Source organism: Chiloscyllium plagiosum, chromosome 25 (assembly GCF_004010195.1).
Source record: "Chiloscyllium plagiosum isolate BGI_BamShark_2017 chromosome 25, ASM401019v2, whole genome shotgun sequence".
In the NCBI taxonomy this organism is placed as follows: domain Eukaryota; kingdom Metazoa; phylum Chordata; class Chondrichthyes; order Orectolobiformes; family Hemiscylliidae; genus Chiloscyllium; species Chiloscyllium plagiosum.
This window is the reverse complement of record NC_057734.1, coordinates 22,668,306-22,684,334: the sequence shown is the minus strand read 5'-3', so window position 1 is coordinate 22,684,334 and position 16,029 is coordinate 22,668,306. Positions and strand designations below refer to the sequence as shown.

The 16,029-nt window shown below is 41.1% G+C and overlaps 1 protein-coding gene across 2 annotated transcripts in view; it reads left to right on the top strand.

Moving 5' to 3' along the window:
* LOC122562636 (rasGAP-activating-like protein 1) overlaps window positions 1-16,029 on the top strand; it is a 270,514-nt gene that overhangs the window by 31,979 nt on the left and 222,506 nt on the right. For both annotated transcript variants that reach the window (XM_043715652.1, XM_043715650.1), the window contains exon 3: window positions 1,467-1,580. In XM_043715652.1, the coding sequence (XP_043571587.1) occupies window positions 1,467-1,580 (114 nt within the window). The remainder of the gene's footprint in view (window positions 1-1,466; window positions 1,581-16,029) is intronic.

Here is a 16,029-nt window from a genome sequence, read left to right as displayed (position 1 = left end):
AATGGTAAGGTCCTAGGGAGTGTTGCTGAACAAAGAGACCTTGAAGTGCAGGTTCATAGCTCCTTGAAAGTGGAGTCGCAGGTAGATAGGATAGTGAAGAAGGCGTTTGGTATGCTTTCCTTTATTGGTCAGAGCATTGAGTACAGGAGTTGGGAGGTCATGTTGTGGCTGTACAGGACATGGGTTAGGCCATTGTTGGAATATTGTGTGCCATTTTGGTCTCCTTCCTATCGGAAAGATGTTGTGAAACTTGAAAGGGTTCAGAAATGATTTACAAGGATGTTGCCAAGGTTGGAGGATCTGAGCTAAAGGGAGAGGCCGAACAGGCTGGGGCTGTTTTCCCTGGAGCGTCGGAAGCAGAGATTTACAAAATTATGAGGGGCATGGATAGGATAAATAGATAAAGTCTTTTCCCGGAGATCGGGGAGTCCAGAACTAGAGGGCATAGGTTTAGGGTGAGAGGGGAAAGATATAGAAGAGACCTAAGGGGCAACGTTTTCACACAGAGGGTGGTACATGTATGGAATGAGCTGCCAGAGGATGGTACAATTGCAACATTTAGGAGGCATTTGGATGGGTATATGAATAGGAAGGGTTTGGAGGGATATGGGCCAGGTGCTGGCAGGTGGTACTAGATTGGGTTGGGATATCTGGTCAGCCTGGACAGGTTGGACCGAAGGGTCTGTTTCCATGCTGTACAGCTCTATGACTCTAAGTAGTGGATATGGATACAATTACAATGTCTAAAGGACATTTGGATAAGTACATGAATAGAAAAGGTTTAGAATGTTTATGTGCCAGGATCAGGCAGGTGGGACTAGTTTAGTTTGGGATTATATTTGGCATGGACTGGTTGGACAGAAGTGTGTGTTTTCATACAGTGTGACTCTATGGCCATGAATCTATGAGCCTTGGTTTCTTGATTATTGATTGAGTGAACTTACCTTGACATCATCATTTCCCCAAATGCTGGCAGATGTCCTGCTACAGCAAAATTTCAATAATGCTAGAACCCCTTTCTCTAAAATGTCTAAAAAAACGCATCAAATAGAATGAAGTGCAGTAACTGATTATGAAGACTAAAGCAACGTTGATAATTCCCCAAACAGCAATGAAGTAAAAGTCTAGTTAAGTTTTTGTGGCATTGTTTGTGGAGGAATTTTAGCACACAATCCTAGAAGAATTGCTTCATGGTTTTCAAAGGCTTTCAAATGCCCTGCAGATAGTCAGAGATGGCTTTGGTTTAATGTCTCATCCAAAGGATGGAGCCTTCTCTCAATGTTGCACAAATACATGCCAAATTATGTGTCTCTATCCAGAGTCTGGATTTAAATGCACAATTTCCTGACTTGGAAAAGAGAATCCTTCTTGTTTAATCAGCTGATACAAAAGCCTAAGATGCATTGATAGAGATTGTGTTCCATTGATTGCAATGTTTTGATGACGATTGTTGCTTTAATATTTAGAACTGCTACAATATGGAGGAACCTAAATCCATTCTGGGGTGAAGAATATACTCTCCATCTACCCATGGGCTTCCACAACCTCTCATTTTTTGTAATGGATGAAGACACCATTGGGTAAGTGTTTCTTTAATGCTGGCATTTAGACTAATTAAAAGGACATTTTTATTAAAAGAAATATTGTTATAAGAGATACAACTGTTATTGAGTTTCTGGAAAAGCCTGAAAATTGCTGTTATTTTGGGTTTGAATTCGAGGTCAATAAAGATTTTAGCAGGAATGCACTCCCTCACGTTTACTCAAATTTAGTGCACACTAAAATCGTGGCAGTATCTGCTGAAAGGGCACTATGAAACAAAAGACTGATTCTCACTCAGGTGCACTGTGATAGAGCTGGGGCATTATGGGATGGTGGCGGGGAGACCCAATTTAGAGCCTGAGACCTGAATTTTCCCAGGCCTGCAGAGATGGACCTGCAGGCATGCTGCAAGCCATTACTGAAAACATCAATCTTGTTCTGATCTGACCTGGTCTCATCTGTGACTGCTTTTGCCATGGACACATTGCCCTGATGAAGAGACTGTTAGGGAGCAGAGTGAGGGGTCTGGCAAGATCTTCCTCGTCACAGACCAGCTCTCATGAAGGCTGGAGGTACCTTGAAAGTGCTCCCCTAACATTAGGCAGAAAACACTTAACTAGAAGGAACACATCTATTTCCCGACCAATTCTCAATTTCACCTGCTGTTATAATCAGCTGGGAATAGACAAATACTATTTTTGAGCATCATCAACATGTCACTGTATTTTACAGGCCACTGTATTCCCCACCCCGGCTAAAGATTCGATAGGGAGCCCACCATCATAAAGGCTGATGCCCTGCAACCTCTATAACCTGGAAGCAACATTGATTGCTGCTGTTGTCCAGTCTTATGCCAAGGGGAGCAGCATTCAGGCCTCCGGATGCAATGGCCTGTCCATCAGAATTAGGTCTTCAGGAGCAGTAGTTCCATGCTGGAAGACACAGTTTCATGGAGGACCCTCATGTTGGTCCAGTAGTCTTCACGTTTGATCCTCAGCATTTGACATATTGTGGAAGCTCTCAAGGATCTTACAGTGGCATTGGCAGATAGTCCAGGTTTCACTGTAGTGGAGGAGGGTGGTCAACACAACAGCCTGATGGACCAGGAAATTTGTTGACTTTGAGAGGTCACTGTTATTACTGTTGTTAAAGACACAATTTCACAGCTTGAAGAAGGCAGCACTGACACAGTTGACTCAGTACTGAACGTCTCCATCACTGGGAGAGGTGGCTGCTGAGAACTGGGAAGTGCTGCTCATACTGCAGAGCCACCCATCCATGTAGATGGAGCAAGAGATGCTCAGCTGGCTCAGGGAAGGTTAGTCAAGGCCTTCATCTGCGTGGTGTTTAAGCTTTGTATACAAGATGTTGAAAGGGTGGGGTGTCATTTGCATGCTCTGTGTGAAGTGAGCCTTTATGCAGTGGTTTGCAAACTGCAGATTGTGGAGTCCCTGGTGGTTGGGCTTTTTATTCTCCAGAAACAGCCAATGTTAAAGAGCTTCCCATGCAGTTGACACTAGGTGCTGACCTTCAGTTGTAGGTCATCCAGTAGATGGTGATGCTCAGGTTGATGGTTAACAAGGTCAAAGTGATGGGATAACACTTTTGACTCCAGTCTGGAAAGTGTAAAGAAATAATGAAAGAACTCATGTTTTCTTGCATTGGCCTTTTCAGTGACCTTGAGGCCATTTACTAAGATGAAGGGACGGCAATGTGATCTGTTTCTGCTGAAGTGTGGATACTTCCATCCAATCTGTTAATTTAGTTATAGAGTCATAGAGTCATAGAGATGTACAGCATGGAAACAGACTCTTCGGTCCAACCCCGTCCATGCCGACCAGCTATTCCAACCCAATCAAGTCCCACCTGCCAGTGTCCGGCCCATATCCCTCCAAACCCTTCCTATTCATATACCCATCCAAATGCCTCTTAAATGTTGCAATTGTACTAGCCTCCACCACATCCTCTGGCAGCTCATTCCATACACGTACCACCCTCTGTGTGAAAAAGTTGCCCCTTAGGCCTCTTTTATATCTTTCCCCTCTCACCCTAAACCTATGCCCTCTAGTTCTGGACTCCCCGACCCCAGGGAAAAGACTTTGTCTATTTATCCTATCCATGCCCCTCATAATTTTGTAAAACTCTATAAGGTCACCCCACAGTCTCCGACGCTGCAGGGAAAGTAGCCCCAGCCTGTTCAGCCTCTCCCTGTAGCTCAGATCCTCCAACCCTGGCAATATCCTTGTAAATCTTTTCTGAATCCTTTCAAATTTTACATCTTTCCGATAGGAAGGAGACCAGAATTGCACGCAATATTCCAACAGTTGCCTAACCAATGTCCTGTACAGCCGCAACATGACCTCCCAACTTCTATACTCATTACTCTGACCAATAAAGGAAAGCATACCAAATGCCTTCTTCACTATCCTATCTATCTGTGACTCCACTTTCAAGGAGCTATGAACCTGCACTCCAAGGTCTCTTTGTTCAGCAACACTCCCTAGGACCTTACAATTAAGTGTATAAATCCTGCTAAGATTTGCTTTCCCAAAATGCTGCACCTCACATTTATCTGAATTAAACTCCATCTGCCACTTTTCAGCCCATTGCCCCATCTGGTCCAGATCCTGTTATAATCTGAGGTAACCCTCTTCGCTGTCCACTACACCTCCAATTTTGGTGTCATCTGCAAACTTACTAACTGTACCTCTTATGCTCGCATCCAAATCATTTATGTAATGACAAAAAGTCGAGGGCCCAGCACCGATTCTTGTGGCACTCCACTGGTCACAGGCCTCGAGTCTGAAAAACAACCTTCCACCACCACCCTCTGTCTTCTACCATTGAGCCAGTTCTGTATCCAAATGGCAAGTTCTCCCTGTATTCCATGAGATCTAACCTTGCTAATCAGTCTCCCATGGGGAACCTTGTCGAACATCTTACTGAAGTCCATATAGATCACATCTACTACTCTGCCCTCATCAATCTTCTTTGTTACTTCTTTGAAAAACTCAATCAAGTTTGTGAGACATGATTTCCCACGCACAAAGCCATGTTGACTATCCCGAATCAGTCTTTGCCTTTCCAAATACATGTACATCCTGTCCCTCAGGATTACCTCGAACAATTTGCCCACCACCGAGGTCATGCTCACCGGTCTCTCGTTCCCTGGCTTGTCTTTACCGCCCTTCTTAAACAGTGGCACCACGTTAGCTCACCTCCAATCTTCCGGCACCTCACCTGTGACTATTGATGATACAAATATCTCAGCAAGAGGCCCAGCAATCACTCCTCTAGCTTCCCACAGAGTTCTTGGGTACCTGATCAGGTCCTGTGGATTTAACCGTTTCAAGACATCCAGCACTTCCTCCTTTGTAATCTAGACATTTTGCAAGATGTCACAATCTATTTCCCTACAGTCTATATCTTCCATATCCTTTTCCACAGTAAATACTGATGTGTTAGTCGAATGCAGCAATGTTCACATTTTGAAGTCTTTATTTAACAACCGGGTGGAAGGCGAGCACCATTCCACATTCTTGGAATTAATGACCACTAACATAAAGCTTAATATGGCAACAGACTCTAGACTGAACGTTTGTGTAAATCATTATGAGGAATTCCTGAGCTGTGTTGAAAATGTCACAATGTATGCATTCTTAATGGCTAGTATGTGTTTAAAACACAGATAGAAGCCTTTTGGCCCATCTCTCTTTAGTGTAGCAATCCAGTCAGTCTCATGTCAAACTGACCCTGAAACTGAAGTTTGAAAGGTGTGTTGTTTGTGTTTGCAGAAGAATTGGAATGTATGCGAGAGATATTGATTGGCTTTGGAATTAATTTGGTAAGAAAGTTGGCTTTAAAAATAATAAGTTTATAAGCACCTTCTCCTTGCAGAATGCAATTTTATTTAAAGGATTTTTGAATACAGCAAGTTCTTCTGTAATTTTCCCCCAGTTAGTGGAAACAAAATATAAATATATATTTCCAACAGAATAGGATCTCTGTTCTACAAAGAGTCAGACTTGGTTTGATTCATGCCTATTGTTTCATGTTTATAGATTAAACACCGCACATACAAAGGGTGCACATTAGCATCCAGTGAATATCAGTACTGGGAGTAGTTAATTTGTTCTAATAAGTATTAATTCCAAATATTGACACCGATGTCAGCCATTTCTTTTGTTAAGTGTGAGTCTTAAGCTGTGCTTATTCAGTTGTGTTGTATCTGTACATATGTAACCTTTTCTTGGAATTGCTATCTTTGGCTGGAACCCTACTATTAACTTGTTCTGTCAGGAAATTTGATCTATTGAATAGTAAAGATAAGCTCTGCTTTCAGTTGAACTTGTTATTATCATCCTCTGTGTGCCAACAAAACAGAAGAATGAGAGGTTTCTTTGGAAGACACAACCACAAAACCACCAGCTTTCTGAATCTTTGCCAGTGGCTCCTTAATGAATTGCCAAAAAAACAAAGCTTAGGAGTAAATTCATAATCTTTTAATAACTATGAACCAAAATAGTTCATTTGGTTCATCAAACCTACTCTGCCATTCAGTAAGATCACGGCTGAACTGACTGTCGTTCAATTCCACTTTCTTCCCTGGCCCTCATAACCCTTGATTTCTTTGTAGATCAAAAATATCTCACTGGCAATTCCAAGACTACTGACCTCCTGAGTGGAGAAATTGCTCCACATCTCTCTGTTAAATGGGAGACCCTTTATTCTTAAACTGTACACCTGAGTTCTAGATTCGCCCATGACCAAAAACATCTCTCAGCTTTTACCCGATCAAGCCCTCTCAGAACCCCACAGGTTTCACTATGATCACCTCTCATCCTTTTAAACTCCCAATGAGGTTAAGTCCAAACTGCTCAACCTTTCTTTGTAGGACAGCTCCTTCATTGTAAGAATTAGTCTGGTGAACCTTCTTTGAACTGCTTCCAATGGAAGTATCTCTCCTTAAGTACTCTAGTTTCAGGCCTCCTCAAAGTTCTGTACATTTGTATCAAGACTTACCTATTTTTATACTCTGTAGCGTTGTCAAGGCTTTCTTACAAGCGCTAAATTATGTTACCATGGCAACAATTCCTCATTTATAGTCTTGTACAATGTTGGAGCTCATAATTTTTATTTTACGTTTGTTAACAGCATAATAGAGATTTGTGTCCTGTAAATATCTGTGACATTGTACCAGTTGTTAAGCCAAATTAATTGTATGCATTGGATAAACACCTTGTATTTTCATCGAGTGATTGATGCTCTAAAGGGCAGGACTGCTGAGTTGGTTAGGTAGATAGCTTGTGACTCTGAATAGTGCCAATAGCATGGATTTGATTGCATTCTGGCTGAAATAGACTTGAGACCTGCCACCTTACTCTGCTCCCGGGAGTGAAAGGCATTGGCAAACTATCACTGACACAAGCTATAAAACAGCATGGCTCAAAATGAAACATCAGCACACAGTGACCCATGGATGTGCTTTGGGGAAGAGCACCCATGAACAGATGGTTGCTGTCATGAAGTTGTAACTCCAAGGGAAGGGGATATTTGGCCCATTGAGCGTATGATGGCTCTATGTAGGGCAATACAGTCAATCACATTCCCCTGGTAAATGTGTACATTTGTTTCCCTTGAGTGCCTACCCAGGTTCTTTTTGAAATCAGTGATCATCTCCTTTTCCACCACTCTCTTAGGCGGCAAGTTCCAGATCATTACCATGTGCTGCAGAATAAATTTTTTTTCCTCCTATTTCCCTGACAACTCTTGCTCAAAACCTTAAACCCCTTACACCTTCTACCACGGACTATTTGGAACAGCTTTGCTTTGCCTACCTTATTTCAATCAATTCAAGTCTTGTATACCCCTCTCAGATGTTCTTTGCTTCAAAGTGAAACACCACAGATTCTCCTACTTAACCTTGTTCTCTTGCGGATGTTACAAAAATAGCTGCAAATGCAAGTAGTGAGCTTGATATAAGCAGTCTGCAGAGGGATAAAAACAGGTTAAGTGAGTGGGCAAATCTTGATAGATGGAATACAGTCCGAGGAAATATGTGTTTAAAACTTTTTAGCAGGAAGAAAAGAAGAGCTGAATATTATTTAAATGGGGAAAGAATGTAGAGAGCTGTAGCACAGATGGATTTGGGTGTCCATCAATCATTGAAAGCTGGCATCCAAGTTCAGCAGGCAATAGGGAAGGCAAATGGAATGATGGATTTTACTTCAAAGGGAATGGAGTGTGAAAATAGGGAGGTTGTGCTAAAACTGTACGAGATATTAGTTAAAACGTGTCGTGTTGGAAAAGCACAGCTGGTTAGGCAGCATCCAAGGAGCAGGAGAGTTGAGCAGGAAATCAGGAATTCCTGATGAAGGGCTTATGCTTGAAACGTGGACTCTCCTGCTCCTCAAATGCTGCCTGACCGGCTGTGCTTTTCCAGCACCACACTTTTTGATTCTGATCTCCAGCATCTGCAGTCCTCACTTTCTCCCTGTACAAGATACTAGTCAAATCTGGAATACTGTGAATATTTTTGTCCCCTTACCTAAGGAAAGATACCTAGGTATTGGAGGCAGTCCAGGCAATGTTCACTAGGCTGATATGAGGTATGGAGGGACTTTCTTATGAGGAGAGTTCCAGTATGTTGGGTTTGTACTCATTGGAGTTGAGAAGCATGAGAGGAGACCTTATTGGAGTTTTGTTGTCAGGTGGTTGTCAGGGTAGATGCTCAGAGGTAGTTTCCCCATGTGGGAGAGTTTAGGACCACAGGGCATAATTTCAGAGTAAGGAGTAATTCTGCCACATGTTTCATCATTGCCGAAGTTGCCCAGAGTCCTATAAGATTCCGCCCTGGAATTTCTAGAAACTGGATATTTATTACTTAGACAGAAAACTTCTTGTTACATCACTAGCTGTATTCCGATTGCAACATCCCTGGCCACTTTCAGGGAGAGGATCAGAAAATCTGACCCTTCTCTTTGTACCTGTTATTGATTTCCAAGTGAATGCTTGTTTTCTGCAAGAATTATTCCACTGGAAGACTAATGGATTTTTAAAAGTTTGCTCACTCAATCTTTGAAATCTTCAATGTTTCTGCCCATGGGGGGTATGAGGACCTGTGGCGCACTGTGATTTAAAACCTGTTTACTAATGACATTGATAATCAATGGCGGCATGGTGGCTCAGTGGTTAGCACTGTTGCCTCACAGTGCCAGAGACCCGGGTTCAATTCCCGCCTCAGGCGACTGACTGTGTGGAGTTTGCACATTCTCCCCGTGTCTGCGTGGGTTTCCTCCGGGTGCTCCGGTTTCCTCCCACAAATCCAAAATGTGCAGGTTAGGCGAATTGGCCATGCTAAATTGCCTGTAGTGTTAGGTGAAGGGGTAAATGTAGGGGAATAGGTCTGGATGGGTTGCGCTTCGGCGGGTTGGTGTGGACTTGTTGGGCCGAAGGGCCTGTTTCCACACTGTAAGTAATCTAATCTAATCTAATCACTACAGAGTGTCCTCTAAAGAAAGGGTTAATTCCACAAAAAAAAAACAGAAAATTCTGAGATCCACAACAATCTCAACCCAGAGATTGATTTGTGACTGTATCTTTATTGAGTAATTATATGGTAGACTTTGCTGGAAATATTAATTGTCTTCAAGGTGTGATGCAGTACTGATTAGGCTGAGTAGTTATTTTACTTAATGTAAGAGAGAGCTCTGCTATATATTAATTAGAAGCTGATCAGTAAGCATGGATACTGCCTGGTGTTCAGTGTGACTTGCATATATATTTTACTGCAGAGCTGACTGAGTGAATAGGTAGAAAACAAATGGTGATATGGAGTGACAGAAGGTCAGGTTGTTCAAAAAATTAATGTCCCTGAGAATCGATGCAATGCCAATTGGCTTTATAATCATATGCCCTAGATATACAGAGCTGCAATAATTTTGGATCCAGAGTGTTTGGATAAGTTTCAGAGCTTGGCTGTGATTATTCACTTTGAAAGGCAGGAATATCTTCAGGCCTTGACACCTTAATGTTTAAGAGCTGTTGGATTAACTAGTTGTTTAGTATTATTACTTCCTGGATGGAGAAAGCAGATACCCAAATGCTAGTGTTAGTCAACGAGGAACAACATTTTATTATTGCTTGTTTTTGACTTGTGATAGAAGAGATCGATTAGATGGATACAGTGGAATATTGTACTGAACAGACCGAGCAAATAAACACTCATCAGAATTCATTTTTTAGTTAATGCATGGAATGGGGGTATTGCTGAAAATTAGGGATTTGTTGCTGATCCCTTATTGCTGTTGAGAAAGTAGTGATGAACTGCTTTCATGAACCACTGTAGCCCATTTGCTCTAGGAACCCCTGCAGAGTCATTAGGATGAGGGTTCCAGGAATTTGATCCAATTACAGTGAAGGAACTGCATAGTTCCAAGTCAGAATGGTGGGTGTCTTGAAGGGCAACTTGCAGGAGGTGGTGTTTCCATGTGTCTGCTGCCTTGTCCTTCTAGCTGGCAGATAATGCAGGTTTGCAAGGTGCTGTCTCAGGAGATTTGGTGAATTGCTGCAGTGCATCTTGTAAGTAGTACTTTGCTACCACAGTGGTGGAGGGAATGAATGTTTAAGGTGCGGATGGACTATATGCCAGTCTAGTGGGCTGCCTTGTCCTACTTCTTGTTGCTGGCATCACTTTCAGGAAGGCACTTGGAGAGTATTTTGTCACAATCTTGACTTGTGCCTTGTAGGTAAGTTATTCACCACAGAATCTCTGGCCTCTGACCTGCTGTGTATCCATGGTGTGTATATGGCTGGTCCAATTCAGTTTCTGATCATTGGTATCTCCCATAATGTTGATATTGAGGAATTCAGAAATCGTAATGCCACTTATTGTAGGGGGTTATGGTTAGTTACTCTCTTGCTGGAGATGTGAACATCTAAATGAAGTTTTTATTATTACGCATTGATTCCAGTGACATTCACTGCCTGGAGAAATGTTTAAGAATTACAACATGTTTCAATTTATATCACAATGGTAGGAGAAGTGCCTGTTTGAAATATAAACAACTGGCAAAAGGAGGCCAATTTGATCACCCTGGACATTTGGTCTGACCAAACTTTGAGCATTGAGAATTTGTCCTAAATAGGTTGATATTGAACTTTGCTGAAACTGACTTTAGAGCGATTAGATATCAACAATCCTAAAACACATTGCTTCACAATCTTCTCAATTGTAATTAGGGGTGGTGCTCTGATCAAATTTAAAAAAAAATTGTTTTAGGAGCTTTACACCATTCAAGAAATTCATTGACTAAGTATATGCTTGGCTTACAGACTTGCTACTCCCCTTTCTACTCCCCATATTAGCTGATACTATGAAGTGGTTTCTCTCTTCAGCCTTGATTTCTCTTTTAAATCTGCCATAATCACCCTTCTCCTCAAAAGAGCTATTCTTGACCCCACTGTTATAGTAAATACCGCCCCAATCTCCAACTGTCTTTTTCTCTCCAAAATTCCAAGCTGTGTTGTGAACACTCTAATCTCTGCCATCTTTCTCAGAACTCCAATCAGGTTTCCATTTTTCTTGTTAAAGTCACAAGGAATATCCTGTATGACTGTGACAAAGGTAAAATACCCATCCTTGCACTTTTCAAACTGTCTACAGTCTTTAATAGAGTTTACCACATTATCTTCCTCCAATGTCTCTCTCTGCTTCCATCCCATTGGATGGGACGACTCTTGCCTTACTCCATTCCTATCAAATTAATTAAAGTCATGGAATCGCTTGCAATAGATTATCTTCCTGCTCCTGCACCATTACTCTTTTTGTCCTCCAAGCATCAATCCTTGGCTTTCTCCTATTTCTCAACAACATGCCAACCCTTGACACCATTGTCAGAAAGCAGGGCATTAGTTTTCACTTGTACACTGATGAAGCCTGGCTCTACTTCAGTGCCACCTCTCTCAACTCATTTGTTGTTAAACTGTCACACTGAATATTTTAAATCTTGAACTAGATAGATAGCAATTTTCCTCCGTTTAAGCCATTCCTTTTGGTCTCAGTTCCAAACTCCAGTCCCTGGCTACCATTTATCTTCCTTCCCCAGCAACTCTAAGACTAAACTAGATAGTTTGTAATCTTAACATCATACTTTATCCTGAGATAAGCTTTCAATTACAAACTCGTACCAATACTCAGATTCCCTATTTCCATCCCTGTGGCATTGCCTGACTTCACTCCTGCCTTGACACAGCTCCAAATTCCTGCCTTGTTACCTCTTAACTTGACTATTCCAATGCATTCATGGCTGGTGTCCCACATTCTACTTCCTGTAAGCTTGAGGTACCCAAACCTCTGTTGCATGCTCTATTCTAATTCAAACCAGGTCCTGTTCACCTATTACCCCTGTGCCCACTGACCTACAATGGCTCCTGGTCATGATATTAGAATTCTCATTCTTGAAATGAAAACTCTCCATGCCCTAACCCTCTCTATAATATTCTCTTGTTCCACAACTTTCTGAGGTATCTGCTCAAATCTAATTTTGGCTTCTTGATTTAATTCCCCACATTTGGTGGACATGTCTTTAGCTATCTGGACTCTAAGCTCTGGAATTCTTCTCCTAAACCTCTTAAGTTTTCCTCTCATCTTCTCCTTTAAGTTATACCGTAAATCTATCTTGTTTACCAAGCTTTGGCCATCTTATCTAAAACCTGCTACATGACTTAGTGTCTTATTTTGTTTTCTAAGGCTCCTGTGTAACACTTTGAGATATTTTATTACATTAAAGTGCTGTACAAGTATTAGCTGTTGCTTTGTAAAATATCCATCTGTCACCCATACAGCTTAGCCCTCAGCTCTTTTTCTGTGGTAGATTTTAACATTGTTACAATTTATAGCATTCTTGTATTGAAGTTAACTGTGAGCCATAAATTAACCTTGACAAAGTAAAGCTGAGTTTATTTTGTACCTAGTGTGTATTGTATTGTCTACTTCTTGTATTACCTTGGGCAAACTGAGATCTAATTGCATTTGTCCATTCTCTGATACTTGCTAGAGGGAGTATACAGGATCAAAAAATAACTATTGGAAAAGGAAATGGAATTTATGTCGAAGATTATGCTGAAAACTATGCATGGACCGTAGAAGCCGAATTTTCAAAAATTGAACTTGTGTTTACGCTGATTTTCTTCATAGATTGAAACCACAACTGGTGTAATTACATCATCAAAACATCTCTGCTTGATAACATTTTTAAAAAAAATCATTTTCAATTATTTAAACTTATAATTAACATTGTTATTAACTTATTATTTGTTTTAAGCAGAAAATATAATAAGGCCTGTTCTGACAAGCTATGATCTATCGCTAACAAATGCTGATGAAACTTCAGAGCTGACTGTTTTCTCACTATTAGAAATTACATGATCAGCTCTTCCTGACTCCTGATCCTTACATTCTGATCTCCTTGGTGACTATTTCCATTTTAATTGCAGATGTCACGATCTGTATAGGGTGTCTACAAAAGGTGTTGAATGCTAACACTGAATAAAAGTCAGCCAGCAGTGATAGCAGTCATGTTGCGTGAGTGTGTGAAAGGGGATGCCTGACGGAGAGATATTCGAGTATGATATGTATTGGCCTCACTTCTCGTTATATCTTTATAAATGTAGAAAGTAGTCTGAACATGGACTACTAAAAGGATGATGGTCAACCTGATAAAAAGAGACATAATCAATGTTAGATTTAGAATTTAAAATAAAAACCAGAGCCTCTGCTATTTTGTAATATCCAAGTACAATTAACACCAGTACTTTATGCATTTTCATTCACATGCTATATTTTCCACCATTGATTCTGCTTTGCTGAAAGCAATCATAACTTCCCTTTTCTAAGCTATATAATGTATTCCAGTCTGATAAGCTATAACACAATCTTCATGTACTCCTCACTAATTCTACTCATAACCAAACTAGAATAGTAACTGCAAATGCAAATCGGCTGATATATTTTCTAAACCACAGCAGTGACTACACTTCAAAAAACATCTCATTGGTGAACTATGTTTTGGGATGCCCTGTGGTTGTGAAAAATGCAGTATAAATGCAGGTTCCTTTTTTTGACTCTGACAAGCTTGTACTGACATTCTAGTTCCATCTTCGTTCAAGCTAAATCAGTCCCGAGATTTATTTTCTTATTTGCTCATGGAAACAACTCTTGCTCCCTCTCTTTTTTTCCTCCTGTTGATTTAGCTTGGCATTCTTCCTCTTTTCCAACCAGCAGGTTCCATCCTTCAACCAACCAACCACCTCCACCCTCCCCTACCAGTCCTGTACCCCTCTGCCCCAACAACCTGTTTGAGCAGATACTCTTTCTCCTCTGCAGTTATGTTAATGCTCTCCTTCATGCTCAGTTCCTGGCTTCTGCTCTACCATCCTGCTTTCCCAAGGCATTAATGTGCCCAGATCTTCTGATGGCCAAATAGTTGTTTCTGAAGTGTAGTTGGGAGCTGAGCATGGGAACCTTGTGAATTTCTTGTTGTATCAGTCTCTGAAGGATTTGCCTTGGAATTTGAAGATTCCGGTTGGCAATTCCTGCATACCTGAAACTCTCTGAAAATATCGATTTACCTCAGAGAATTCAGAGGGTTTGCTACAGTTAAATAAATAGTTGCTCAGAGAAAGCTAGACTATTAAATGTTATTAAATACTCTTGAGTTTAACACCTATGCAGAATTAGCCCGAGTAACCCCATTTGGAGAGCCCTTATATCCTGCAGACCTTGACCTGACAGTTTCTTTTACCTTGGGACCTGACAACCCTCCCATCACCATCAAGGCTAGCAACCCCCACTCTATGCCTGGACTTGATGCTCACAGAAGACAAACACTTCTGCTTTCCAAGACCCAATTTCCCCATCTTCTATTCTGGATTTTGCTCTCTCATGTCCCACTACTGGGCCCAAACTGCTGTGGCACGGTGGTTCAGTGGTTAGCACTGCTGCCTCATAGTACCAGGGGCCTGCATTCAAATCAAGTCTCAAGAGACTGTCCATGTAGAGTTTGTAAATTCTCTCCCTGTCTGCGTGGGATTCTGCCAAGTATTCTGGTTTCCTCCCACAGTCTAAATATGTGCAAGCTATGTGGATTGGCCATTGCTAAAAATTGTCCCTTTATGTGTAGGGTAGGAGGGTTAGTCATGCAGGGTTATGGGGATAGGGTAGGGGGCTGGGTTTGGGTGGGATGCTGTTCAGAGGGTTGGTGTAGACCTGATGGGCCAAATGGTCTCTTTCTGCCCTCTAGGAATTCTATGGAGAGAATTCCACACACTAATAACCCTCTGGGAAAAAAAAAAATCTCCAGTTTAAAAGGGAGATCTCTTACTCTTAGCTAATGTTCCCTAGTTCTAGTCTCTCCCAAAGAGGAAACATCCTCCTAGAATCCACCTGATCAAGTCCCCTTAGGACCTTATATATTTTGATAAGATCACCTCTTATCATTCGAAACTCCTTACTTGCTGCAGCTGCAAACTACCTTTGTGTGATTTGTGTGCCAGGTCATCCAAACCCAACTGACCATTAAGTTCTGCAATGTCTCCCTATTTAAATTGAATGTTGCTTTCTATTATATGCAAAGTTCACATTTTCCCACATTATACCCCACATACCAACATTTTTGCCCATTTACATAACCTGACTATATCTCTTTGCAAGCTCTCTACCTCCTCGTTTCAATGTACTTTCCTTCTAATCTTGGTGTCTGTCAGATTTAGCCATCATACATTCAGTTCCTTCATCAAATTTGTTGATTTGTATTATAAATAGTTGACAGCTCCGCACAAATTCCTATGATATTTATTTACAGCTCGCCAACACAAAAGATACTCATATATTATTAATCTGTCTCCTGTTAGTTAACCGATTCTTTATCCAAGCTAACATATGTTCTCCACACCATGGACTCTTATCTTGTGTGGTAATCTTTGATGTGGCACTTTATAAATGACTTTTGAAAATCCAAGAATGCCACATCCATAGCTTCCCCTTTAATCATGCTACTTGTTACTTCCTCAAAGCGCTCTAATAAATTAATTAAACATGATTTTCTCTCCACAAAGCCATGTTGTCTCCTCTTGATCACATCATGAGTTTAATGAATTCTAGTGGTTTCCCTATGACAGCTATTGGGCTACCTAGATTGTCATTTCCTGCTTTCGGATTCCCTCCTTTCTGGATAAAGGTGAATAGGAATAATGTGGGGGTGAGCTGATTTCTATCTGTGAACACAGGTACATGGACTGTGCCTTAGATTATAAATATTAGCTTGCAGGTTAAAGATTAAAGTACTGGGTTGCCTCAAAATGGATGCTGGTTAGCACAAGTTGATCACAGTAGATTGGATAGAATTACAAAGATTTATAACACAGGAGAAAAGGAGGCTGCTTTACACAGAGTGACTATGCAGCTTTTTCTCCTAACAGGAGACAAGT